At 39.2% G+C, this 27049-nt stretch overlaps 1 protein-coding gene across 2 annotated transcripts in view; it reads right to left on the reverse strand.

Annotated features, from left to right (window-relative positions):
• Positions 1–808: 808 nt before the first annotated feature.
• phkb (phosphorylase kinase, beta) overlaps positions 809–27049 on the reverse strand; it is a 156557-nt gene continuing 130316 nt past the window's right edge. For both annotated transcript variants that reach the window (XM_084721285.1, XM_084721293.1), the window contains 15 exons: positions 26844–26927; positions 25878–25982; positions 23310–23392; positions 22504–22594; positions 17656–17714; positions 15833–15995; positions 14567–14648; positions 13446–13503; positions 8652–8742; positions 7078–7283; positions 5972–6106; positions 5484–5613; positions 2717–2824; positions 2273–2413; positions 809–1655 (listed from right to left, as the gene is read on the reverse strand). In XM_084721285.1, coding sequence (XP_084577411.1) covers positions 1518–1655; positions 2273–2413; positions 2717–2824; positions 5484–5613; positions 5972–6106; positions 7078–7283; positions 8652–8742; positions 13446–13503; positions 14567–14648; positions 15833–15995; positions 17656–17714; positions 22504–22594; positions 23310–23392; positions 25878–25982; positions 26844–26927 — 1674 coding nt within the window. In that variant the 3' untranslated portion in view covers positions 809–1517. The remainder of the gene's footprint in view (positions 1656–2272; positions 2414–2716; positions 2825–5483; positions 5614–5971; positions 6107–7077; positions 7284–8651; positions 8743–13445; positions 13504–14566; positions 14649–15832; positions 15996–17655; positions 17715–22503; positions 22595–23309; positions 23393–25877; positions 25983–26843; positions 26928–27049) is intronic.

Genomic DNA, 27049 nt, shown 5'->3' on the forward strand with positions numbered 1-27049 from the left:
ATCAAAATCAAATCACCAAAATAAAATCTCTTGCTGCTTCCTTTTAACCAGCTGCCAACTACTCACTGTGATGTTGCCATGGAAAATGTCAACACAGTTTCATCTGTTTTCAAGGATGATCCGGTGGCAAGCATTAAAAATACTTATATAGAAATAGCCAGTCTTCTCACAGACAGTCTCGTTAACTTATGGAAGTCATACAAAAGCATCGGTAATAAAATGAGATGCTTTCAAAAACCAGTTAAAAACTCCTGGCAGTAGCTTTAAGTATTGCCTTAGGCATTGCTAGAAGGTCTTTAGTTGTCATTTTCCTCATAAAATTTAAGAGACACTTACCAGTCTCTTAAAATTTAAGTAATTTGTGGAACATAAGACAATGGCTGAATTTATGGTTATGGAACAGGAGGAGATACCAAGACACATTTTTTGGGTGACTGAAAAACCACTGGACACTATAAGCAATGTGCAACTTGTTAGATAGTATAGCTTTGACGTTTGCACTTGCAACTCTGTAGCTAACTAGCCAAATGTTAACATAACTCTCTCTCATATATTAATGTTAGCTATAACCACAACCATGGTAACTGAAGTGCATGTGCTGTGTTACGACAGAAACTACCACAAAAGTCTTAATTTCAACACTCAAGGTGAGGAAGAAACCTAAAAGACTTTATGCAATGCTCCTAAATGAACCTTTTAGCTAAGGGACAAACATCAGTTAAGCTCATTTATGCAACCAGGCACAGGTTCATTTAACAGTGTTCATAGTGGCATTATTAAATACCTGATAGCCAGAACACTTAAAGGAACACCAAAAATGAAAGAAATAGTTTTGCTGATTCACATTCTCACAGTGAACCAGATGATAACATTGATACACTCTCATGTCTGTATGCTAAATGTGAAGCTAAACTGAACTCTGGAAACACAAAGACATGTGGAGGTAAAGCAAGATTCTAGGTGCTACAGAGTTTAGCGCAACTGGTGATTGTACACAATATAAACCCTTGGAACAAAGAGCAGACATGATCATCTACAGCATTGAGGTAAAACAGAAGCGAACAGCTAGCTAGCTATGTTGCAGCGTTAGCTGGTTATGTGTCACGTGACATGACTAGCCACTGATGGTAATAAATAACTAGATCAGTTCAAAGTAAATCTATGAAAATCTTAATTTGAATCCACAGCATGGTTAAGATACAGAACTCTGACAAAACAAAAACAAAACAAAACAAAAAACACCCACAATTTATGGGTGTCTTTCAATCCCTGGAGCAAACTGCACACACGCTAATCTACGGCAAAATTCAAGCAATTCTACTAACAGCCCCTGCTGCTGTCGAGGCAAAAGTCCAGGAAAATGTATTGCGGGAGCGGGCAGAGTCCTGCCGAAGGGAGGATTGGAGAGGTTAGAGGTTATTTTCTGAATAGTTGTGATGGATACTCTGTAGTCCTCGCTGGACCACTTGATGACTATGCTGCAGCAGGCTGGGATTAGGGGTCATAGCATTGTAAATCTAGCTAACAGAGCATGGGTCATCCTTGCAGGGCTTGACATCCCCTTGCAGCAACTGGACCATAACAGCCTTGGTCAGGTAGCTGGAGGTGCCTCTCTTTCCCACTGGAGGTGTGTTGTAGAATGCCTCCATGTTATCCTGGCAAATAAGATTTGATAAGATTATTAGACCTGTTTTCAAGCACTCATGAAAGTTATTCTAACTAAAAAAAAATCTAATAAAATGAACTTAACATTGCAACTAAAACAAATCATTTTGAAAAAATAACCCGGCTGCCTAAAGATATAAGTCAATTCAATACTTTCACGTTGATGTTTGTACAACTCTTGATATCAATACAAGTTTGGAGGTCTTACTGGTTGTTTTTGTTTTTTTGTTTTTCAACTTTTCAGCTTAACATTTGTCATCCCACTTATTTATTCTAAGATTATGTGCAAACATCTGAAGTTTCTGAGCCTGGTTAACTCAACATTTTAAGGCAGCCAGGTTACAAATTATTCCTAATTGAGCCAGCTTGTTAATTTTGCTGAATTACACGATGGCAGTCTGTTTCTATTAGGCTTTTTAGCGCCATTTAATTAAGCTAACCCTTTAGTTAAATAATCAGTGTATGGGAGGAACAGAAGCTTAAAGTCTGGGAGCACATCAATTTAAAAGGCCATGAAATAATTTTGTGGCAGACGCTCAGGTCAGATTCAAATGGAAAAATATTAAAATATCAGTTAACCTGATGGCCTAGAGGGAAGACACGCTACCTGTTTCTCTACGCCTTCAAGGCGGCTGCGATCCCTCTGGAAATCGTTAAAGGCTTCCTTCACCAGACCGTCCAGATCCACCTTGTCGCTGAACTCCAGCTCCGGGTTTCTCTCCAGGACAATGGACACCACCATCAGCAACTACTCACAAAGTAGAAACAGATAGAATAAATATAAGACTGTCAGAATAACAGAGAGAGCAGACTAATCTGAAACCAGCTGCTAGAATTCGAATCACTTGATTTCCTCACTGCTTGATTCTAAACAAACCGCAGTGTTTGAACAGAGATATGTGATTGAAGCCAGAATAAAGAGGCAAGGTCAATGCTGTGCTGAGTAAAAATCCATACAAATCAAATTTAATTTAAGTTGGCTTCATGTTTTTTTTTTTTATTATTCTGCTCTATCTGTGCAGTTGTAGTGTTGGTGAATGAGTTTGTTTACCTCTACAATGATCTGTCTGTATTCAGGCAGGACAATGTTCTTCAGCGTGTCCTCCACCAGCAGAGAGAAGTTCATCTCGTACATGGTCATGTCAGACAGCGTGGGTTGCTACAGAGAGACGTTTAAAAAATTATTCTTTTGAATTATTTTGTCCTGATTTAAGTGTCATACAGAATCACAGGACTCCCACAGGAGGCAGAGGGCTCCCTCCTCCTGTGCACTAACAACCTGTCCATCATGGTACCTGCAGTAGGTGTTATAACAAGACAATGTTTGTGTCGTCAGCTGAGGACCCTCTCCTTCCAAAGAGATTGTGAGGGATGCATAAAAAATAAAACTAAGATGTGAAATCTTCATTTTCAAACTATTTGAGAAATTTCATTTGCCAAATTACGACCAAACAGTGCTTTGACACAACTGTCTGAGTAATTTATTTGTTCTAAGTGCAAACACACACGCATTTTTGGGGACAGGCTTTTAACTACAGGCTGCCTCAAATATTCTGCGTCTGTTTGGAGTGTTGTTTGTGCACATCCTCAGAAATCAACGTGACACCTCCACAAGATGCAATATTCACGTGAATGGTAGGAGCAATGTTGGGGCAGTATGGGGGGTTGACAGGGTCAGTGGTCAGTAGGCACGTCCTTTTATTATCCCATGCGCAGTGGAAAATGTTAGAAAAACAGAGTGGGGTCAGTGCTGATGGTGTGTTTTGTCCACCATTCATCGGGTGCCTGAGCTGGCTACGCAATTTTATCAACCACTGGTCCACTCTTATTTTCCATGGAATAATACACTAACTCAACCATTTATCAACCACTAGGCTGTGACCCACTGGTGGCCCTCAGAGCACTATCTAGAGGCAGTGATACTTACCAAATGATCCAATTCAATAAAAAAAATTAAATACATTTATAATGTAATTAATTTAAGTTAATTTACATAAGTGTTTTAACCATATGACCTCTAGAATTCACAAATAAATACAGAATTTCAGTGTCTAGTTAAATTAAGACACATCATCAGGCAGGTAGAGGCAAGCATGTTAGCTAGATAACGTTCCCCTAGATGCAGTAACACAAATTGGATCGGTTTTGTGACAGTGGTCCTCAGAATTTTTTCAACATCAGAAATGGGCCTAAAGTTAGAAAATGTTAAGAACCCCTGCACTAGTTTATACAGTCTGAGTTTCTCTGGTGTGCTCTCTAGTGGAACCCTCCACTAACTGCATATTATACGGACCACTTATGTTCACAACAACACGTGGTTAAAACGTATATCTCTGCCTTAATGAAGCCAGTGCTTAAAGCACCTGTTTTTGACTGAATGTATGAGTGAAGTCCTGCACAATATTCAAATAATAGATATCAATAAGTAAACCTACAGTAATAAAATATAGGAATGAACAGCCAGCCAATAGGCAAAAGTTTGCCTTGGCATGGTAGGAGTGTCTGAGGTGTGAAGGAGTGATTATGGGCATCATCCCTGTAAACCATGAGTGAGTCAGCATGCACAAAACCAGCACCCTGAAACTGAAGCAGCTTGATGGAACTCTGCCATCATTCATATTCTCTTTTACACCTGTGATTTTCTTACTGCCACATTTCAAAATGGCTTTTGTAGAAAAGGCAGCAAAGCAGAACACCGTAACATCACTGGCTTTTGTCTCTGATAATAAATGATAATAATGATAATGAACAAACATCAACTTGTCTGATTTCAGTTAGACCTAAACACTAAAGGAGACCAGGTTATACTACCCAAAGACGAAGAAATACATTTTCATGTTCACTGGAGACAAAAAAACAGTCCACAAACTGATGCTCCTATGAGAATTTATTGCTATACCACCATGTGACATTTCAGTAACCAAAAAGTCACAAGGTGGTAGAGCATAAATGTTCACAGGAGCATTCTCTAGCATTTATTCTCTAGTATTTATCACATCTGGATGTGCTTGCTTTTGTAAAAGGTACTAGTACCTCTGCTGGTACTTGAGCTCCCTCTAGTGGTACACTGAGGAATCTACTATGTTTTTAAAATGAAATAGATTAATTATCTTTAAAAAAAATACAACAAAATTTAAATAAAAATACTCAAACTATGAAACTGCTGACATGTAATAATTGGTTTTGTAATCTATGATTAGTTATGAGCTACATTCTGTTGGCAGTGAGCCACTGCCTCACTATGAAGGCAGCGTGACTGTGGCAACAGTCAACAATAAATAATCTTCTTATTAGGAATAAATCTTCGTCCTGCACAAACTGTCTGTAGCTGAACACGGGAGGCCTTCACCTACTGTATTTTAATGTCAGTTATAATGATAGTACTTGGAGAGCCTATTTCCTGAGGTGGTATGTGGTCCAAAAAGATTGAGAAACACTGGATTAGGCACTTTGTAATTCTTAAAAAATATGTTCTTCAGCACAAGACAGCATCCAGTCTGCAATTGTGGCCAGATTGTTTTGTGTATTTGAGCCATACTTGCAGAAAAAATATTTTGGTGGATATACTGTCACTAATGTTTGAAGCAACCAATACATGGGCACAACACTCTTAATCAGAACTTTTTAGGCATTCATTAAAAGACAGAAGAAAACAGACTCTGTATCTGTAAGGTATAAATGTGTCTGTTAAAAATAGTAGCAGTCAGACAGGCATCTGTAACTTGAGGTGTTTGTAGAGCAGAACACAGCAGTGTGATACTTAAACCACCATCGGTCAGAGTATTTATCCTGCAGCAGTGTCAGGGGGAGGCAGGTACCTGTGGGAGGTGAGTCCCAGCCACCACAATACCGTTGGGGGTCCTCTCCAGGATCTGCCACACACGATCATAGAAGCCCAGAGGGGTCCTGTTCAGAGAGCCATCGATCTGACGCCGGTTCAGCCAAGACCTGAGGCGAAAAAAAAAGTGTGAAACTGTTGAACTGAGTTTTAAAGGCTCTGGAAATACAGCGTAGATAGCCTTTGAGCTGGAGGAAATTGTCTATGAGTCAATGTGTATTAGATTAGATGAGATAAGAGATAAGATAAAACTTTAATCATTCCCGTGGGGAAATTGGGTTGCAGCAGCAGCAGATAATAGGATATGGATGTAGACAAGAAAGAAGATAAAATAATTAAAACTAAAAAGATTATACAAGTAAATGCATGACGATAAAGACACGGTGTCTTCAAAGACAGATTGAGTTGAAAGGGATGAGAACACGTGGGTAATGTTCTTGATAGCGTGAACGTGTATTTGAAGAGTACCTGGCAGTGTGTTGTGGCTGCAGGACATCCAGCAGGAGCTGCTTGATGTCACTGGGGGAGATCTGGTGGATGTCCTGGGGTGGCATGTCTCCTGCCCGGATCTTCAGCTCGTGTTTCATGGCCTGGACAATCCATCTGGAGATCAACGGTACACACTGATAACCACAGAATTGAACCCAATGCAGTTTACATGAGGGTAGTCACTTTGTTTGAAAAAGAATTAACGTGTTCAGAATAGTCTTTTTTCAGTATTGTTTCATAGTGTCTAGTTTCCTAAGGCTAAATGCAATACCTTTATTTATAGTCAAAGAAAACAACCAGAATGACACTGGAACACACATGAAACTTAAAAATGACTAACTTGTGTAACTACATTGATGAAACTGAGTTTTGACAGTTTGATGGTGCAATATGCAAGACTTGGCCACCTGTCAAATTCATACTCAAATAGGGGGCAGCATATCACCAGAGTAATTGCTAACTGTAGCTGCCGTTAGCTAGTTAGCGCAATTAATTGTGCAGTTAGTGGTCATATTGGCTGAAGTCTGTCCATAGTGGGAGCATGGAGCGCTGCGGGAGTGTTGGTGTTTACACCACTATCACAGGAGCTTTGGACCGCCGGGAAGAGCAGGTTCTCAGGCCCGGGGTGGGGGGAATCTAGCATGGAATTCTGGCAGGGAGCAATGGCAGAAGGGGAACCAGAGCCATGAGAGCAGACAACAGAAGGATAGGAGAGACGTGAAGCAGGAGAGGAGCAAGAGGGAGGCAGGGCATTGGTTGGTTTTTGTCTCAGTCCACTTCCAAGAGATCAGCAGTGTAGTTCATTTAAAGCAAAGCCTAACTTCACAAAAACAACTTGAAATATACGGTCTCATTGGTATGAAAACATATTTTACAGCTACAAGTTCCTGACATTTGATATGCTAACAGCAAACTGCAGCCTGAACTGATGCTAATGTTTATTGATTTCTCCATGTTTTGTTGAGTGGTCTGAACACCAGGGAAACAGAATTACAACACTGACCACACTCTGTATGAGGCCATCTTGCTTGACTACATGTAGCAGTGGTACAATTGCAAGCATCCTGAACCTGAATTTGTCCTACCCGACTCTGATCTTGAGCATGCCGCTGAACAGCTCTGGGTTGTTGGAGATGATCCAGCCGATATGAATGACCAGCTCCTGCTGAAGAACGGCTTCACGCTCCCCACCGTGAACGGCACACTTGCTATAGATGATGCCTTGGATCACCCCCGGCGACAGTGGATTGGAGATCACCTCCTCCTCTTGCCCAAATAGACCGAGAGTCACCTGGTAATCACATTCATTAGCACATGTGCACACACACACGGGGAAAGAGCATACACCGAACCCACATATAGTTAAAAAGTCCCCTGAAGAAGAATTATTGTGTGTAATATATCACAACTTTTGTGAGTTTGTGTGCCCATGTTGGTATACATGTGTGAAAGTGTTCACATGTCTAGACTGCCATGTGCACATAGCACTTCCTCCATGGTGCAATTCTTACAAATATCTTTGTTCCATCACTCTAAAATTGGCCTCCTCTGCGCGAGTCACATAAAAGTGAGAAGGAAAAAATTACAGATCCCGAGATTACGCTACTCTTTTGTACTTTGTTTCTTCTGAAAGCCATTGCATAAAAATTACACCTCACCAATCTTCCTGATGAGAGGACACACTTTTATCCTCGCCTTCAGCTGATGAAACCCAGCACTTTGAAGATGTATCATCGGTCCCTACATCTAAACTGATTCTAACTGAAAAAAGATCGGCCTGGAGATGGAAATGTTTGGAAATGGCAAACTTTGAATTCAAGGGGAATACATTGTTGAATTTTAATATTGACGAGAAATATAATCAAAACTAGAGTCAGGATCGACTTAAATGGGGCGGCACCTCTTATTTCTTCCAACTGAGCTGTTATTGTAACCAGAGGAACACAGCCGTTTCACATCTTAAATCAGCTTTTCCAATCATGTTGAGAGGAGCATTCCCCTCCGGTAAGCAATCTATATGCAGATTCACACCTTGAGCTACTTCAGCATAATGAAATGCCTAAAACTGTTCAGAAGGGTAAAAATGAGGCAAGATAACTGACACTCTCAAGAGGAGGCTAATCTCTGAATAACACTTGACAGGAAATGATGCACCAAAACTCATCCAGTGTGAGGGAGTGGCATCAGACAAATCTCTGGGTCACAATGTATCAACCGGCACATGGAGTGTGTCTAGACACGTGGACACGGTGCATATTGTGATTTTGCGCTGGTCACATGAGCAGTTACAACTACAGCTTAGATACACACACAATGGAGGTGAGTTGTGATGAGCAATATGAGCATGCAGCTAGCCTCAGTAATGCCCATAGGATGACAGCATGAGGAGCTCATAATGATTATTTATTTTAGTATTATTTCCAGCTTCAATTCTTTTAATCAGTGAACATTAAAATCATTATCCCAACATGCCTTTTCCCCCAAATGTAATCCAAAGGTTTGGTAGAAAGGGGATAGTTATGGTCAGTGATATTTTTTCCCAGGATGGCAAAGGAATGACCCGCCCTATTTTGACTTTGATTGGCTTTCTTATCCTCACCATCCTGGGAAAAAGAAACTGGTCCACTGCTCAGGCCCTGCTGTCTGTGTGTCCACTTACCTGCTTGCCATGCACTAAAACACTAGTAATACTGGGGGCAAGGCTGTCCACTAGCTTAGTTAAGAGACTGGCGGCAAGCCGGACAACAGACCTAGTGGACAAAAAGACACAAGAACAGTTTTGATATCATGATAGATAACAACTGACAGCTAGGAGTTCAAAGGTGCAATATGTAAAAATTGACTGCCTTTTGTGTTCATACTTTAAACAAAATATGGAGCAGATTATCAATAGAGTAGCCACTAAATGCAGCTAACTGTAGCTGCCGTTAGCTAGTTAGCTCAGTCAGACAGGAAGCTAGTGGCCTTTTTTTCTCATTCTGTCTGGACTCTGAGCTTGCAGCATTCTAAACAAAATAAGGGACAACATATTACCAGAATAGCCACTAAATCATGCTAACTGTAGCTGCCCTTATCTACTTAGCTCAGTTAGCCATGCAGCTAGTGGTCCTATTCGCTGACTAAGCCCAGCTGCCTGGACTGGAGTAGTGAGGGAGCTCTGGAACGTTGGGAGGAGGTTTTCAGGGGGCAAAGGGGACCCGGTAAGAAATGGCACCAGAGTGGGAACCAGAATTGGAGCCTGGCAACCAAGCAAGGAAACAGACAGCCAGACCACCAGAGCGCAGTTTGATGTCAGGGAACACAAAACCAAGGTCATTTACAGTGGTTCAGAACAGGATCCTGACTCTGGGGAGGAGGAAGACATGGCCAGCGAAGACAACAGTGGCATGAAGAGGGACAGGAGCAAGAGGTCAGCCTTCAGAGGACTCAGGCAGGGTCAGTCCTGGGATGCCAGGATCCAAACCCACCAAGAAAACCACCTTGGTGTTGCTTGACTGCATGTAAATGGATGCAACAATGACTCACTATCGCCTTATGAGATACAAAGTGGTATTGGCGGACAGGACGGAACGGGGCTAGCTGGTTGGCATGGCAACCTCAGTAGATATCTCTGCAACACAATACATAGACATCTTTGACATAATGTCAAAACTTATTATTAAGTTATTTTTTCACATTCTGTTGATAATTTATTTAGTTTTAAACTAAAATTCTTACATATTGCACCTTTAACAAACTACATCTTTTTGTTCATTTTCATGAGGCCAACTGAACTGAAACTTTGTTAGAGTTATACTGTTTGCGATGTTCCACTTCCTAATAAAATATGGAATGTGGAGAAGGAAGAACAAGGAACCATTACCCAAATTCAGCATTACTGGAAATACATACAATGTCAATAACATGATAAAAAAAAGGCATGAATTTGTCCCCAGCATCATTGTTGTGTAGCAATTCAATGTCTCCAAATTTTCAAACCATCCAAACATCAGAATGAAATGAAGGAAAACAAAACCCAGAAACAATTATTTTTATTTTAAAATTAAACCTCACTGAGGATATCTACCATGTAGGAAATAAAAGAATGTATTTGTCCCAGTCCTAATTAATGAATTTGATTAGTTTGTTATTGAAAGCCCAAATAAAAGGTTGGCTTCCCAGCAAATATTTTAATGTTCACTCATTTCTCAGATCATTATTCACTAGAGTCACGGCAGCCTTCAAAATGCCTCCTCTTGCCTGCAGGAATCCTATGAGGAAAAAGCAGCACACATAAACTGTGGTTATCTCAACATTGTAGTCCACGTCAGCCAGGGTTGCTATAGACACACACACGGAGTTAAAGCCATCCTCAGGGAAGCAGTGAACAAATAAAATAATTTCATTAATGGGCTCATGAAGACAGTCAGCTGAAACACAACCTCTTATTATATGCTGAGAACAACTCTTGTTTGGTGTGTGTGTGTGTCTGTGTGTGTGTGTCTGTTTTATTCAGTGCTTAAACCTGCTGCAATACAAAGGCACATCTTGAGCACAAAGCCTTAATGTTTAGAAGGCATGATGTGGTGTCAATCCACTGATGCTTTGTTGGGGAACCTATTTCAAGCTTCACTTCCTGGCCCATGTTAGGTAAATGAGAAACTAAATTGAACTGAGTATTGATGCTATTTCCCAGCAAGTTAGAATCCAGCCTCCAGGCTTATTTTTTTTTTTAACTTACTGGCATAATCAAATTTCTCTATGCTAAAAATCCTCTTAATTAATAAAACAGCATATAATAAAAGTTGCTGTGTCAATCTCCCTGACACAAATTCAAATCAGACCATGGTCACAGAAAACACTGGCTACTAAAGAAGGGAGCAAAAGCTCACATGAGATGTTGTGACAACAATCTATAGTGTTTGGTCAAGTCTTTGTGAGTCAGGCCAGCAGTATACCACAAACAAAATTGAATTTTAGCAACTTTGTGAGCAAAGATCATAAAGAGAAAGATATGTTATTTGACAGGAAGGGCAGACAGAATAACATTTCATTTAACATTGTTTGATACTCTCTAAAAGATGAAGTACGCTATTTTTATGACTGGATCTCACACACAGATTCATACATACTCTGGCTTTAAGACACCTGAATATTAAAGATGGAGAAAGCCTTTTACCAGTTAGACAGAAAAACAAATGTTATTATGCTGATGAAAAACATAATTATGATCTACATGTTAGCAGAGCTGACAGCAGTGAATGTGAAGGACAGTCAACTTTCATTACATCTTTAGTGTTTTGGCTTACTCCCACAGATTTACACTACTTAGAATATTGCTTTACATTTACTTTAAGTTTTAAAGAATTTGTGAGTGGTGGCTACTCCATTTAGCACAGATGCTGTTGATGAAACAGACATGGAGTAACAGTAAGTGTAAAGCCATTTACAGTCCCATATCCAACAGCCAAATTCTATTTCATTTGGAGTATACAGCCAGCCTTATTGCAGTGGGTGATGCCACAGCAGGACACAACAGCAGAAATGAAGATCTAGCCTCTGTGATGGTTAATGGAAAGAAAGCAAACACTGACAACAAGCTCCTGTACACATCTGAGTCAAGGTGTGTGCTAGCTTGGCCTAGCCGGCTTGGCTGAACTCATGGGTTGTGCCCAGGGGGGAACCCTAGATTTGCAAGATTTGTACAAGCTGTTTCTTCATTGTGCGCACCTTTCCTCAGGCTGGAGGCCATAGACGTACAGCCATGCTGTATATCCAAGTCTGTTACTGCATTCCCATAAAAATAGTTTATTTTAATGACTTATTAATTCATCTGTTTATAGAAGTTCTGTTTTCTGAGTGGCTACAACTAGCATTTCATTAGAGAGCAGCAAAAGTCCCGCCCTTTCTGGTGGACCATCATGGGACCTTACTTCTGGGAAAAAATATGAACAGTAATCAATGGCAAGAATTGTCATTAATTATACATATGATGTTTGTGTGTTTAAAAGTCAAGAAAATGGCAGTTTGTCAAACTCCCCTTTAAATATTAGATTTTCAAGATACGTAATTACAGTACAAAGACTACACACTCAACAAACGCATAAGTGACATCATGACTGTCTCACTCCCACTTCTGGGAAGGTGTTAATGAGGTATATTGTGAGAGACAAGAGACGTAGCTCACTGAGTGGTTTCACATAGAACCAAACTAATGTATGATATATTGCAAAGTTGTTGTCTTGTTAAATTATCTTTCAAAATCTCAAACAAAACTTATTTGCCTTTTGCCACTAGACTACAGCTCATATTTTTTTTTTTTTGAAGGAATGTCTGTGTCTAGTATCTATTACTATAAAGATGTTCTCTTCTCTCTTTTTGTCTTGTAGCCGTATAGCCTGCTACTGCTTATTTTCATCTTTATGTATAGACTAAGTAGATGTAAAGTGTTTAGAGCACATAAGATACCAAAACCAAATTTGCATGTACAAGAGTTTTGCAAACCTAGGGTTCCCTTCTAGACACCACAAAACTCATGGCTGTGTGAGTGTTAGCCATTTTATTATGCTAAACCTGGTATTTTAGCCAGAAATTGCTTTAGCTAGTTGACATTTCAGCACAATGCTAAGATACCAGGCTGCTACTGCCTTATACCGCCTGTTACCAGGGTGACTATTGGCCAGTAAATTTACTGTGAAAACAAAACCCTAAAATAATACTGAGTATGCCAATATAAACTGCTCTTCACAAAGTAGAAACTGTTTTCTTTGATGCTTTCCATATATTTATTTATACACTAAAAGTATTTTTAATTAATTTCCAGGAAATGTAGGCTACACATTCAGGTTAAGTCTTTATTTGTACTTTATTTTATTTTAACACTGAATATGGCAACTTTTTCTTTCTGACATTTAAAAAGCCCTGCTGACCCCCTGGTTAACTTATGAGACATCACAATGTAGGATTAGCTGAACCTCACACAGCTCTCAAACTTGCCAGCTAGCTAGTTGGCTAACTGGGAGTAAACATGCAGAGTCTTTGGTCCACCTCTGCCTGAGCATTACCTGTTTCCCATGAACCAGTATTGTGGTGATGTGAGGAGCTATAGAGCTGGCGAACTTCTTGATAATGACAGCAGCTTGTCGCACTGCCAGCCTACAGTTCGGCCAGATTAAATCGCGGTGACAACATGAGAAAAGATTTTGTGAGGACGACAAATGAGGAAACAACAGGTATGGAGACAAGACATTTGGTTAAGGGGATGTCTCATACAATTGTCCAGTATTAATTCTCAGACCCTTTAAATGACTAATAAACATGAACAAGATCACTGGTTCACATATGTAAATACCACATCTACTGAACGTCACCGTCATATGATGGAATCTGCTTTATATTTAACAAAACACTGAAACATGAAACAACTGACTGTGATGGTTCAAAGTGTTTGTGTGTGTGTGTGAGAATATCAGACCAAAGCTTTCTGCTGCCAGCTCTTCTGTAGATTCTCTCCAGTTCATCCGTCATGTTCTCTGAAATCACAAATAATGTTTGTGTTCAGACATAAAAAAAAAAACATAAAAATGTACAGTACCCAGTCATTTCAAAGTTTAATCCCCGTTCTAATACTAAAAGGAAATGGTGTCTGGCAAGAGATACAGAAGTATCTCCTAGAAATTCCTCAACACTCCACCATAAATAAAAGTCTATTTTTTATTACTATGAACGAACTTAATATTTATCATCAATTGATTTTTGTTTGTTTTGTGGATAGCATAAAGTCACCACAACAAGCATTATGGTATACAACCCTGTGTTGTAGAATGATAAATAAATAAACCTGGGGATAGTTTCACAAGGACATTTTAGACTAGTCTTTAGTATTAAGCTAGTCCTCCTGAAGAATGATTTCTTTGAGTCTTGTATCATATTTTGATATCTTTTTTGAACATTTTTGATGCTCCTCTCAGTGGTGGGATTAACACTGTTTACTGTCACTGCAATCTTTTTTTCCATATCAGACACTCTTCATTTAACTTTCCCAGTGAAATGTCCTTGTAACTGTTGAGTCACATATTTTCTGCACGGACTTGAGCAGTTGGATGTGGTCCACATTTTTACTTTGAAGAAGGTATTAATTTACCCAGAGGTCATTGTGCCACAATCCTACTTAAGATAGTCAAGAGCTAAATTGCTTTATGCAACAGATGTATTAAGATGTATATCTAAAGTCTGACTATCTGTTATAAATTATTTAAGCCAGAGTCAAAGTCTGTCTTTGTGAAGCCAGGCCCTGTTCTCTTTAAATCAGAACTGGCATTAAACACTTCCAACACATTCAAAAGCACAATGCAACAGCATCCTAAAGACCTGTACTTGATCACATGGCCGAGGCATGCACTAAAAAAATAAATAAAATGACAGATAGCAATGTTAGCAAAGCTGCTATCTGGTTGGACTTCTAACATGCCCACATTTCCTTTGCATTTAATGAGGAAAATCTGCTGTTGTGTTTCAGTACAGCTACTACAGGCCTACAGGATGTCTTTAAGTTGCTCACTAACTGTGTGTGTGCGTGTGTGTGTGTGTATTTACCATCTCTGGCAAGGAAGTCAGGTCCTTCTCTCCTGAGAATGATGCCTGCAAGCTGAGCCTGACTGGCCAAGCAGTCGCAGTCCTGAACAATGACACACAAAAACAGATAAATGAAAAGATGAGCCTGGTCACCCACATGAACAAGTTACAGTTCATACTACACACTCTCATACTCAGCTATAATATTATCCACTCACTAACAAGCCATATTCAAACCATCATTGTTAAACCAAATTGTTTTCAGCAATTTTGGTAATAATGGATAAGTACTGCCTTATTTATTCTAAAAGCAGTCATCAATTTTTTTGTTGTTTGGTTGAAATACTTCTAAAAGGCAAATGGTTAATTGCATCTTTGATATGGCCAATAACATGCATAAAAAAAAAAAATAGACTTAAATGACAAAAGAGATTTCAGGATCACAGAGCCAGCAGATGATTGCAGAGGGCATGGGTTGAGAGTTTTTTTTTTCAAACACAAATGATCGATTGAAAACTGAAAATATTTTGGGTCTGATTGACACTGAAGAGAGCTGTTAAATCTGAGCAGACTTGGGCTGATGGCACCCAAACCCCGGGCTTGGGGACAAATGTTCGTACATATTTGTATTATGTCTAATGAAACAGGAGGCAGGTGGCCAGGTGAACCTTGACAAGAGTGGACTGTGTCAGTGAGTCAACAGGAGAGAACAATGAGTTCATAGAGGTCATCTTTCACACAAATAATGAGACAAACCTTTCACAAGTCTCTGAGGAGGAGGCAGATGGTTGTGAGATGTTTGCCCCCAGGTTGTGCTGATTAATAAAAATAAAACTGGAGCGATATGAAGGTTTTCTGTGTTTAACTTTCACACTTCAGTGGTTAACTAATTTTCAATATGAGTAACATTTGTTTCTATTATTTTGGCAGGACTGCTGCATGGTTGACTGTAAGTGTTTTCCAATTTAAAATATTACTATTTAATTAGTCAAATATTGTCAGATTATTTTATTTAACGGTTTCAGAACACTGTAGAATGGCTGTGAATTCATTCATCAATATTACAACATTTCTGTAAAAACTTACAAAAACATATTTTTTTTAAAAACACCTCATTTTCAGCATCAAAGGCCTCCTACAACAACATCTTAATGGTTGAAAAAATTTTTTTTTAGTGTTTTTCTATATTTGGGTTTTACAGGGTTAAAATAGAATTGCATCTTAATGGCAGTCATTATTTCTATAGTGTATTTTTTGGGTCTTTTAGCCTAAAACCAATCAACTCACATGGAACTTCTGGATGATCTCATTGGTGGGCTTGTGCAGCCACTCCTCCACACTGATCTCTGGCTGCTGCTCCAGGTCTGAGGCGTTGGGTGTACTCGTCTGTCTTTTCACCTTGGAGTGCTTAGGCAACTCCAGCTCCTCAAAGCTCTTAAACTCTGGGATCCTATGTATACACACACACACACACACACACACACACACACACACACACACACACACACACACACACACACATTTGTATATTATCAACAGTGGACTATCATTCTAAACTGACCAAGTGTCACACTTTGGCCCTCTGGGTGGCCCTTCATTTTAATGCAGAGCTGAGCTTGAAACTGAAGACTTCCACTAAAGCTAAGCCTTTATATTTTGTAATAATCATAATAACAAATCATGTTCCAAGCAACTGGTTTCTTTACTAAGTATCCTGTTTAATAGCCCCTCTACAATCTGGAAGCCTGCCTCCGGCTGCAAGCCATTCAGGCTGTTACCCCCTTTTCATATACATTTGCTGGCCTGGCTTGACCCAGACTGACTCGGCATGTCAGCCCAGCACAGCAGGGATTTGTATCTCCAGTACAACATGGCAAACCACTTCAAGGTGTGTCCTGTACCAAAAGATGAGCTTGCCTGTAAAACGGTGAATAAACAAATAATTTCCCATTAATGTTTCACAATAAAAGCCCCTATCATTTCCTTATTTCAAACACTTCTATTATGAAGCAGCAAAATCAGAAAATGTTCTTTCATCAGCAGTAACTTAACACAACGCTCCTTTCCAGCTGAAAGTGAGCATGAAGCCACACAATAAAGCGGATACCTGAAAATGGAGACAGAGGAGAGACACTAAATTTTAAAGTGGCTGAACACACAGAGTCTTTCAAAAATGTCTGTCTCTCTGCTCTCCTGTGGGTGAATTGAGTCACAAAACACGTTTGTTTGAGGGGGAGAAGAGGGGTCGTCACAGATTGGCCACAGCCTGTGAGATGTCACCACAGCCCGCTTGCAGGCAGGTCAGGCATGCTCTGGTCCTACTCCAGAGATGGTCAGTCTCCAGCAGGATTCGGCGCAGCTTGGTGCGTGAAAGTGTTAATGGAAATGCAGATTGCCGTGGCACAGTTTGACTGACACATACAGAAGTGCCAATTGAAAATCCCCATGAGAGGATTGTTAAAAGCGGCATGTGTGAGTGAGTCCTAAAAGTTTCTCCCCCAGCCTACAGGGGCAGTACTGAGTCTGGATTTAAAGAGTCACACGCCTGCAGGTCAGCTCTTGTCGAAAAAATCACCAGAGGGATTTAGACATGATTTTAGCATGATTTAAAGCATGACCAAGTATGATCTAAAAAATGTCCCCCATTGGCTTGGCAATCCCCTGTTGATGAATGTGTAACAATGCCAGGGTCCACTGTTGGATAGGTATGCAAGTGCACACACACAGACACCAGTTACACTGTGTGCTATTAGTATGCAAACAAAAGGTCTGTATGCAGTTGTGTTGTGTTTGCAGTGCTAGTTTTTCTAATGTGAAACATTTTGAAGCAACAAACAAAATATGGTAGCATCACTCATTTGCAAAAGTGATTTATTGGTCCTGAAAATATTTAAAATCAAGTTTCTGTGTCAATTATATAGCAGTTTAATATTTATGAAAAACTAAAAACCAGACTGTCTGATGTCTGAAACACAAGTCAGCTGTTCTATTTGTCCAATATATCATGGAAATAATTAATGAGCTTGTAAGTGAAATATCCTGCCAACAGACAAACTAACAGGGCACCGATCTCTGACAAACCAAGCAAAACGATTGGATGAAGCTCTTACTCTGCCTCATTGACACGCAGGAAGTCCAGCTGTTCCACCACTGCTCCAGAGATCAGGGTCTAGAGGGACAAAAAAGACAAAAGAAAGACTTAAATTATTTGCAAAGAGATTATTCTGTCAGTGTAGACTGTTAAACAAGAGAGTCCACAGTATATGCATACATATATTTGAAGAAATGTATGAGGAAATCAAATCTAAAGGCACACTTGGGAGCACCAAAAGAGAAATCAGGCAGAGAGAGTGAGAAAACAGAGCTGCTCAAACCCTCAAGAGGTGGTTCAGTATACAAAACAACTGGTTGAATAATGCAGTTCATAACAAATAACACATGGAGTGGTATGGTGTGAACTGAGTTCACTGTTTCAGGTTTTACAAATGTGTACAGGAGCAGTAACAAGTGGTAAAAGTAAAAGTCTGAGTACTTTAAAAGCGTAACAGTGTAGGAGGAAAGAGCGCAGTTCAATACCACTTGCTCCTGTGGTCTAAATGTGATATTAGCCATTCCAACTGAAGTCAAATCCAAAACAAAAATAAGAGGCGTAGGAGAGGAGAAACCCTGCTCCCCATAACAATGAGATGATGAAGAGGAGAAGTGTTTCAAAGCTGTAGGAGTTAGCTGTGAAGTGAATAGCAAATAGGCGAAGGGAAGGAAGAGCTTTAAAGAAAAAAAAAAAGGATCATGAGGAAGTCTCTGCTGAACACCACAAACACACTAGGAAAGAAGTTAGGGTTGGAAGACCTGTCATAAGTTTGACAAAGCAGTTGGTTAAAGTTACCAATGTGAAAATAATTCTAATTCTACCCTGGCCTCATTTTCCAGCTTTTTGCCATCATGAGGATTGATTTTGTTAAAAATCCTGCAGCTTAAAGCAATACTGTCTGCCCCGAAAACTAAGAATTATCTGCATTAAACTGTTTATGCATCATTGAAAATTCATGAAAACTGCTGTGAGCATTTCAATGAGGTGAGTTATGTTTAGGCAGCGTCTTCAGATATGATACGAACAAGGCATCCAGTAAAATAAATCATGTGCGAGCAATGCTACAATGAAACAAATTGAATATCTGATTAAATATGATATGTTATTGTTCATTTAGTACAAAGGGTTGACTTTTTTTAAACTTGCATTAACTGATTTTTGACCACTTGGGGGCAGTGAATTTAAGCTGTACACATAATACAGATATACTCTCACCTTTTAAATCTGTCTCTGTCAGAGTATCCCCACAATCTGTTCTAACACTGTGCAGTGACTGTACCTTTGCAAAACAGTGTTGGGTGGTAACTTATTTTGGTGGAACACTTGCACATGGGAAGGCAAGCCCTGGGATTAAAATAAGTAAATTACCACAAAAGGGAATGTAACCACTGCTTGCTTGTTCAGCTGCCAGGTAAAGGTTAACTTGCCATTTTTAGTGTGTAGGTTGTTAGCTAAAAGGGTTGTTGTTGTTCTTATTTCACATAGCATTAGGGACAGTGAAAATTGATAGTGGAGGGCAGTAGTCCATTTGTCAACTTTTAACAGGGGGATGGACCTTTAATTTTGTTCACACATGACTAGCAAACTGATTCATAAACAGCAGGTGTAATACCATATTATTCAATAATATCCCCTCTTTATGGTCAGAGGCTGTAGATTCTAATTTACACAAATCTCAGTCAGACAAAGAATTGTTGAGTCAGGCTAGACTAGATGGCAAGTTAACAAGGGGGATCCTGTGAATCAGGCTACATTTCAAATGGCTATGAGGAATATGTGTGTGTGTTTGTGGGCACTTACATACCTCTCCAACAATGGACCTCAGCACTGTTACACATTGACCAACAGGAGACCAACTTTAACTATTTAAGTTCATACTCAGCACTGCCCCTGCAGGCCGGAGCAGGAACATTTTGGTATTAACTCTTTACAATTTTTTGTGTTCACATGGTGAGTCCTTTTTGCTTTGTTTTTGGTCTCCACCAACTTTTGAACGAAATATCTGGCTTTTTAGCTGCTAAGCACTCTAATATGTTCACCAGCTAGTTGTTAACTTTGTGATACTAATCCAACCAGTAAAGGCAGTAAAACCAAAACAAGGAGTTAAAAGATACAAAAAATCTCCATAGAGCTGAGGGGATGCAGAGTCAGGTAATAATTATCTGTGGTTTTGACAATATGAACAGCAGCCTTCACATCATACCACACGTACCACACAACATGTGATCCATTGTTAACCAAAATATTGATTTTAAGAGCTTTACAGAAATTTGGTGGTGATATTTTCATGGCCCTCCACTGGTTTGGAGAGCAATGGTCCTTATGAAGCTACATGAAACAATAAAGTAGTGAGTGGCATTTAGCAGTGAGGTTACAAAGTCCTCCCCTTCCAAGTGTGTAGGAGAATCTACAGTGGTTGATAAATTTGTGAAAACAGCAAAAGGCTGTCTCATGTTTCACTGGTCTGTTCTGGACTACTGTCCAAACATTGTGTTGCAACATGGCGGCCTCCATGGAGGAAGACCTGTGTCTTTTTTAGATTCAAACAGCTCATTTTAACGTAACAAAAACACAACAACCCTTATTTTCATATGATTATATGTCTATGAAAACATGCTTATGAATATGCAAATGGAAATAAGCGAATAAAACTCATTATAATATTCCTTCAATTTTTTGTAGTCCTTTTGTTTTTTAGATGTCATTTACCTTTCATTTACAGTTAACCTTTCCTACCCTTTTGCAAGTTTTAAGGAGGCCTTGCAATGTCTACTGGGGACACACTGACCCTGAAACCCTGTCTGAACCCTTCTCTGTAATATTGCTAAACTAAGCAGTCTGGTTCCATAGCGTCTGTGACACTCACTATGCTTGTTTGATTCATGCTCTCACGCCACAAATACAGCATCATCCACCAACTTAGATTGATTCATTAATGTATGTTGGCACTGAGTGTCGATCGAGCTCTCTCTACGGTCTTGTCAGCAGGCCAAAACATACATTAGAGGGATCAAACTCTAATCTATTAATTCACCATTTAATTTGTTGCATTCCCCTATGTCATTTCAACGTATTTTTAACAAGCCATGAGGCTTCACCTCAATAGATTCCATCGCCTTTTAAAACCATCCAGGCTCAGTTCAGCTTCACTTTTCCCAGGCAAACAAAAACAATTTGCCTCCTAAACTAAATCTGACAGACCAAGGTCAAAACACAGATAAACACTGGAACTGCTATTGAAATAAGGAGGGACTGCAGATTAAGGGCTGGGAAACCTTTGTTTTTTTTTCCCATAGACATACATGAAGCCCTGCAACACAACGCATTTACACATTTGTGCTATTAAAGCCAGTGTTTATTTCATGGGTGGCTGTATGTGTTCCTGTTGTAACTTATCAGGTGGCATATTTTCCCTTCACACCTGCTCTTGTGAAAACTCTTCACAATAATCATAAGTATTGTCATAATAATGGTAACATTGACTCAGTTGTCCACTTGTATGGATTGGAATTGTGACAAAAACAAGACATAACATGACTGATCCACTCGTTACACTGTGCGATTAACCAATAAAATCTATGACTGAGCCCTGTTTTGTTCATCATAGAAGAAAGAAAGGTACAGGCTGTGAATATAAAAGATACCTGGACACTTAAGGAGAAATCTCTAAGTGTAAGTCTAAAATGTAAGTTGAGAAGGGATGTCAGTGCTTAAAAATTTCTCCATCAGTGAGAAGATCAACTATTTCTATATATTGTATTTCTTTAAAGTAAATAATGTCTGCCACTGGGTCAGATTCTCTGTGAAATCAATTGATATGAGCCTGTGTTTACATTTTCCCAGGCAGAGTTATAGTGTTGTACATTAGCCAGCTAAACAGAAGCAGGAGATTTATATTTAAATCATTTCACCCTAACCCTAACCCTAACCCTTTTTATATTTCATATTTTGTGATTATGGCAGTGGAAACACTACTACTTCTGTTCTCAGGGGGCTCCCAAATCCACTTAAATGAAAAGTTCCTTGTCGTAGCTTTAATTTGGCTTTATTTGTTAACATTATATTATACTAGATTAGACATAAGACTAACAACTGATCACATGGGATATCTTGTTCTCTGGAATAATTGTTATTGTTTATTTATTTGATCAGTTATGATCATGTTATGTTGTCAAGTTCACCCAACAAAGATATCTCAAACAATGCCAACATCAAAAATTACATAACTTACCAAATGACACTTCAGGAGAATAGCCATAAACATTCATTAAAAAAAAAGAAAAACTTGTGACAGGTGTCATGTCATGGTTATGACATTCATTTCAGTCAGTTTTATACACACCCCTTAAAACAGTTCATTGTAAGTTAAGTGTTACCAAGTGAACAAAGAGATCAGCGAAACCTACTTTATGTTTACTTGTTAACAGTTATGTGCTGTTGAAGGCTACAGCCCTTTTTGCTGACAGAAGAAAAATGGGCTTGACTTTGTCTTAAAGTGCTAGATTTGTACATGTCATCTAATTTATGTCATGGAGGTTCTGCAGCATTAATTGCTAAATTTAAAATGTTTAATTTGCCTAGCCATTGATTGAATGAAGATAAAAAGGAGTAAGAACAAGTCATTATTAGATTATTATAATTTAAATTGTGTTTAACTTGCTCAAATACCTAATCTACTTGGATTTTGTGGCTCATGGATCAAGATAACATGTTTTAAATGCTGTAATTATGGAGAACTTGCACTTTGTGTTATTTAACTATTGATTGAACTATTGATTTTTAACAAGTCCAATAATCAATTAAGAAAATTCCCTGAAATTTGCATCCCAAAATAAAGAGTGACAGGATTTCAATTGGATTTACAAACCTGAAGTCTGTCGACATGAACTTTGACCCCTCCGATGTTGCCTTTCTTGAACGAGGCCAGCATGTCCAAGACAGGGTTGAAGCGGCTCCCTCTGATGAGACAGAGATTTAAATGTAGTTTTTTTTTTTCCTGCAGTGCACAGTAGAGTGAATCTGTCCAATTCTGAGTAAAAACATTTGTGTTAACTAGGCTATTATATTCCTCACAGAACACGTGTATAAAACATCGGCATGAAATCAGGTGAAAATGTTCTCAATAAATCTGCCCATTTCAGCAAGACCCTCATTGCTTTATTCGGTCTGCTGTCGCCTTTTATACAAGTTATCATCCCGATCAATAGCAAACTAACGACTATTGAGTTGCTTCTATGAGAGCCCTTGACTCATTCCAGATGCTGCGGTGTGGCTGTTTAAGTGTTTGTAGCACATTTAACTTATGGCTTCCTGGATAATGGTCAATACTGCTGTAATCAGCCCAACAGCCAGGCTATAGTGATACAAATGAGAAACATTATCACCCAATCAGCAAGCAAATACAGTTGCACCTTCCTGCTATAAAGAAAAATAGCACCCAACCAAAGGAAGAGAGGTGGAGAAGGAGAGACAGAGAAATGTCGGATTAAAGAAATGCACTGTGACCCTCAAGACGTTGTGCTGCGAGCTTGAACCAGTATCAGACAGAAAAAGAGTGATAGGGGGTGATGTATGGTGAGAGATAGGAGAAGGAAGCACGATGTGAGAAAGCTATCAGTGGACAGGAAGACAGAAAAAAAAGATAAAAGAGCTATTATTGAGGGCGTATATTACTTGATGTTATCCTCGCGGATGAGAACCAGGAAGAGAGGACGTCCCTGCATCTTCCAGCACTGTTTGATGAACTGCAGGGCGTTCTGCACACACACAGACACACACACACAGACACACCGTTTCAGATTGGCATGGACATGGTGCTGGTTCAAAGACTTCAGTTTCCATTGTTTCTGAGCTTAAACTGATTTTTTTTTTTCTGTAGACTAATTTATTTCTAAAATAAAAACTAAACAGAATGTTTTAATAATACCCTTGATTGATTTCACAGACAGTAGGAACTTTCATCTACTGTATTAAAGTGCTAATATGTTTAAATCAAATTAAATTAAGCAGTAATGTAAGTTCTTCACAGCGATCAATTATAGTTCACCTTTTCCAGTGAACTATACTGGAAAACTATGGGTGATCTGACCCAACACAGTCTGAATAAGAGCACTGGCTTATGTATCATAACATTATATCATACAGCTAAAAAAGGTGTCTGTCAGGAATTGAACCAGGGGCATCATGATCACACGGTGTGGACCTTAGATCTCTAGGCCATAATGACACTCAGCAGCTGAAGATTTTTCTCTAGAAAGAAGAAAGTTTTTGGTTTTCAAAATGTTAGAACGGTCAACCTTTGCTTGTTTGCAGAGTCAATGGGTGATACTCATTCTGATCTTTTAAATATTATTAAAGGTGTTGCACAGGGTTCAGTGTTGGGACCACAATTGCTCTCAATTTATCTCAATTATATTGTCTTCTGAATCCTTTATATTTCATCTTTATGCGGATGACAGTGTTTTTTATTGTCGTGCAACTTCTACACAATATATCGTTGAACAGCTGCATCTCATTCGCTCCAACTCCTACATAACCAGAAATTAGTGCTAAAGTCAGACAAAACCAAATGGATGCTGTTCACCAAAGCTACTGAATCTTTCACTTTCATTTGGCAAAGGGCACATGACAGACAGAACACAGACAGAGAGCTAAACTATAAATACCTTGGTATTTGGCTGAACAATAATCTAAAGTTCAAGCATCATATTAATTCTGACCACTAAACTGAGAACAATAACAATGAGAACAATCTGAGCAGAAATATGAATTGCTTCCTTGTTCCCCTTAGAAAAAGAATTGTTGAATCAGTATTTTTATTTGTTTTGGTTTAGGGGGATGCTATATATGGAAAAGCTGCAGCCTCTACATTGAAAACACTGGATGCTGTCCACAACTCAGCCCCATGATTCATAACTGGCGATCCTTACACTAACACCCACCACTGCCATCTTTTCCAAAAAGGTTGGCCGGCCATCAATGGCTGTGAGGTGAGATTAGAATTGGTTTTTATTCATCTGTAAAGCTTTAATAGAGATACTTCCACCCTATATTTCATTCCTTTAACCCTGAACTCACATAATCCTGGTACTCAGTCACAGGAAAGGGTTGTTGCTCCACATTCCATTAATCAGGACTGAGCTAAGAAAATCTCATTTTCCTTCCAGTGCACCTTATATTTGGAATGATCTCCGAAGGGCCTTAAACCTGGACTCTGTTAAAAGTCCTTATATCAGATCTTGTTCTAATTTATTGTAACTGCTTTAAGCCATATTGTAATGTTATTAGTTTTATTTATTTAATTATATAAAATACAAAAATATACTTCACTGTATTTATTTTATTATCTACTCCACAGCATACTTATTATCCTGTATTGTATTGATTGTGTGCTGTGTTTACACCTCAACCCCACTGAGAATGAGGATACCCCCTAAAACAAAGCTTTAATAATCATCATCATCATCATCATCATCATCATCATCAACCATGTGCCAATACTTGTCAGTACTGCCACATTTTAATAAATGCACTGAATTATAAGTGTTTTCTGCTCAAACAGGCTGCAAGAGGAGGTAAAACTCGAGAGCTGCGATGAGAGAGAGTACAAAATGAGGCCTAATTCACTTAAATAACTGCTGGTAAAGAAAGGGTTTCTGGGGGCGAGGGGGTTGTGATAAAATGTTTGAAATTTCCTGAACATCAATTACTATTAGCATGTTGTATTATGAATTACAATTGTGAATTACTACCCTCAAATTAATAAATCTTGTACAGAATGTGTGCCCCAAATACAACATGTACCAAAAAAATATTAGGGCCAGGAATAAGGAAGATTTTTTTAAAACTTTGCATTTTGAGAATAAAGTCAAAATGACAAGAACAAAGCCAAACTTTCAGTATTTGTGCCGGGCATAAGAAAAAAAAATAAATCTAAGGTGGAATACAACTGTAAGAAAAAAAAAATGCAAATGGTATCTTTACTCTCAAAGTGCATAAAAAGCCCAAACATTTTATGTTACACTTCAATCATAGAAAATATAGAAGAGCTGGGTTTACAGTAAATGAGTATACAATCTAACCAAACCAACTGATTACCTCTTTTTCAGAAATGTAATGCTACATCTTTTTCGACTAGTCAAACTGAATATATTCAGTTATTATTCAAGTTCTACGAGTGTCACTGTGGTGGGCTGTGAAGTCACTGCACTGCTAAGCTCCAAGAGTGTGACCCTGACTTACCTTAATGTCATCAATCAGCAGCATAACATCTTGGGACAAGTAAAAGTCACTTAGATCAAACACTATTGGGTAGCACACCACCGTCTTGCCCAGGATACGATAAATCTGGAGGGAGACACACACACACACACACACACTGCTGCATGAGAAGACGGATGGCTCGCAAGTAGCCACGTATACATTATTCTGGGCAGTGTATAAAACAACCCATCAATCGTAAGATAGAGGGGACGCACAGAAGCTGCACAACTGCTCCTGCTAACACACACGCATATGGTACATACACACAAGTGGTACAAAGCTCTGTTTCACACGTACAGCTTGTCACAGGGGCATTCACACACATACACACACACACACACACACACACACTCCTACAGACACACTGATGATGATAATGTCCTCTGGCAGTCTGCCATTTTCCCCATAAATGTTCCATTATAATATTGTCTTAGCAATGCGTTGGGAGCCATGATTCATTTGTTTGGCGATGTCTTTGTTTGAGAAAGCTGCTATAGCTCGACTTATTTGGTCGTGCTATGACCTTCATTTGGGAGAAACTGCAAACAACATCAGCAAGAGACATTAGTGCACACACACACACGGAAAGGAACACACGAAGCATATAAACACACACTTCCATGGCCACATAATATGCACACGTGGGGCCACACAGACTGCCTGACAGCAGCTTAGCATATTAAAATGCGATAAATCCCAAGAATAAGCAAAATATATTCAGCATTCACTGATGCATACTCTAAAAAACTCTCAGAACTGAATATTTTCCATCTCCGTGTTGAGTTTTCGAGCTGGAGTTGACTCCTCAGAGAAATTTATGCAGATCAATATATGGGAGGTGTGTTCACAGTCACCCTTGACCTGTGCAGTAGGGCAACATGGACCACACACATGTGTGTGCATACATCAGTACATGTGTGTAGGTGTGTTTGCAAATGCATATACCTTGCAGGTCCCGATGCAGCCCACTGGCCTGTCTGGACGCCCACTCAACCCCAGTTTCTTATTGATGGCGAGGAAACGGTATGCCTGCAGAAAGATACACAAACTTATTCACATAACGCATAAATACCTTAACAGTGAACACAACATTCACATTGCACATGATCTTCCTGCTAGGCTTTCTGTTTCCAGAAAAAAAAACTACAATC

The sequence above is a fragment of the Lutjanus erythropterus genome, chromosome 1, assembly GCF_056507025.1.
Source record: "Lutjanus erythropterus isolate fLutEry1 chromosome 1, fLutEry1.hap2, whole genome shotgun sequence".
Classification (NCBI taxonomy): Eukaryota; Metazoa; Chordata; class Actinopteri; order Lutjaniformes; family Lutjanidae; genus Lutjanus; species Lutjanus erythropterus.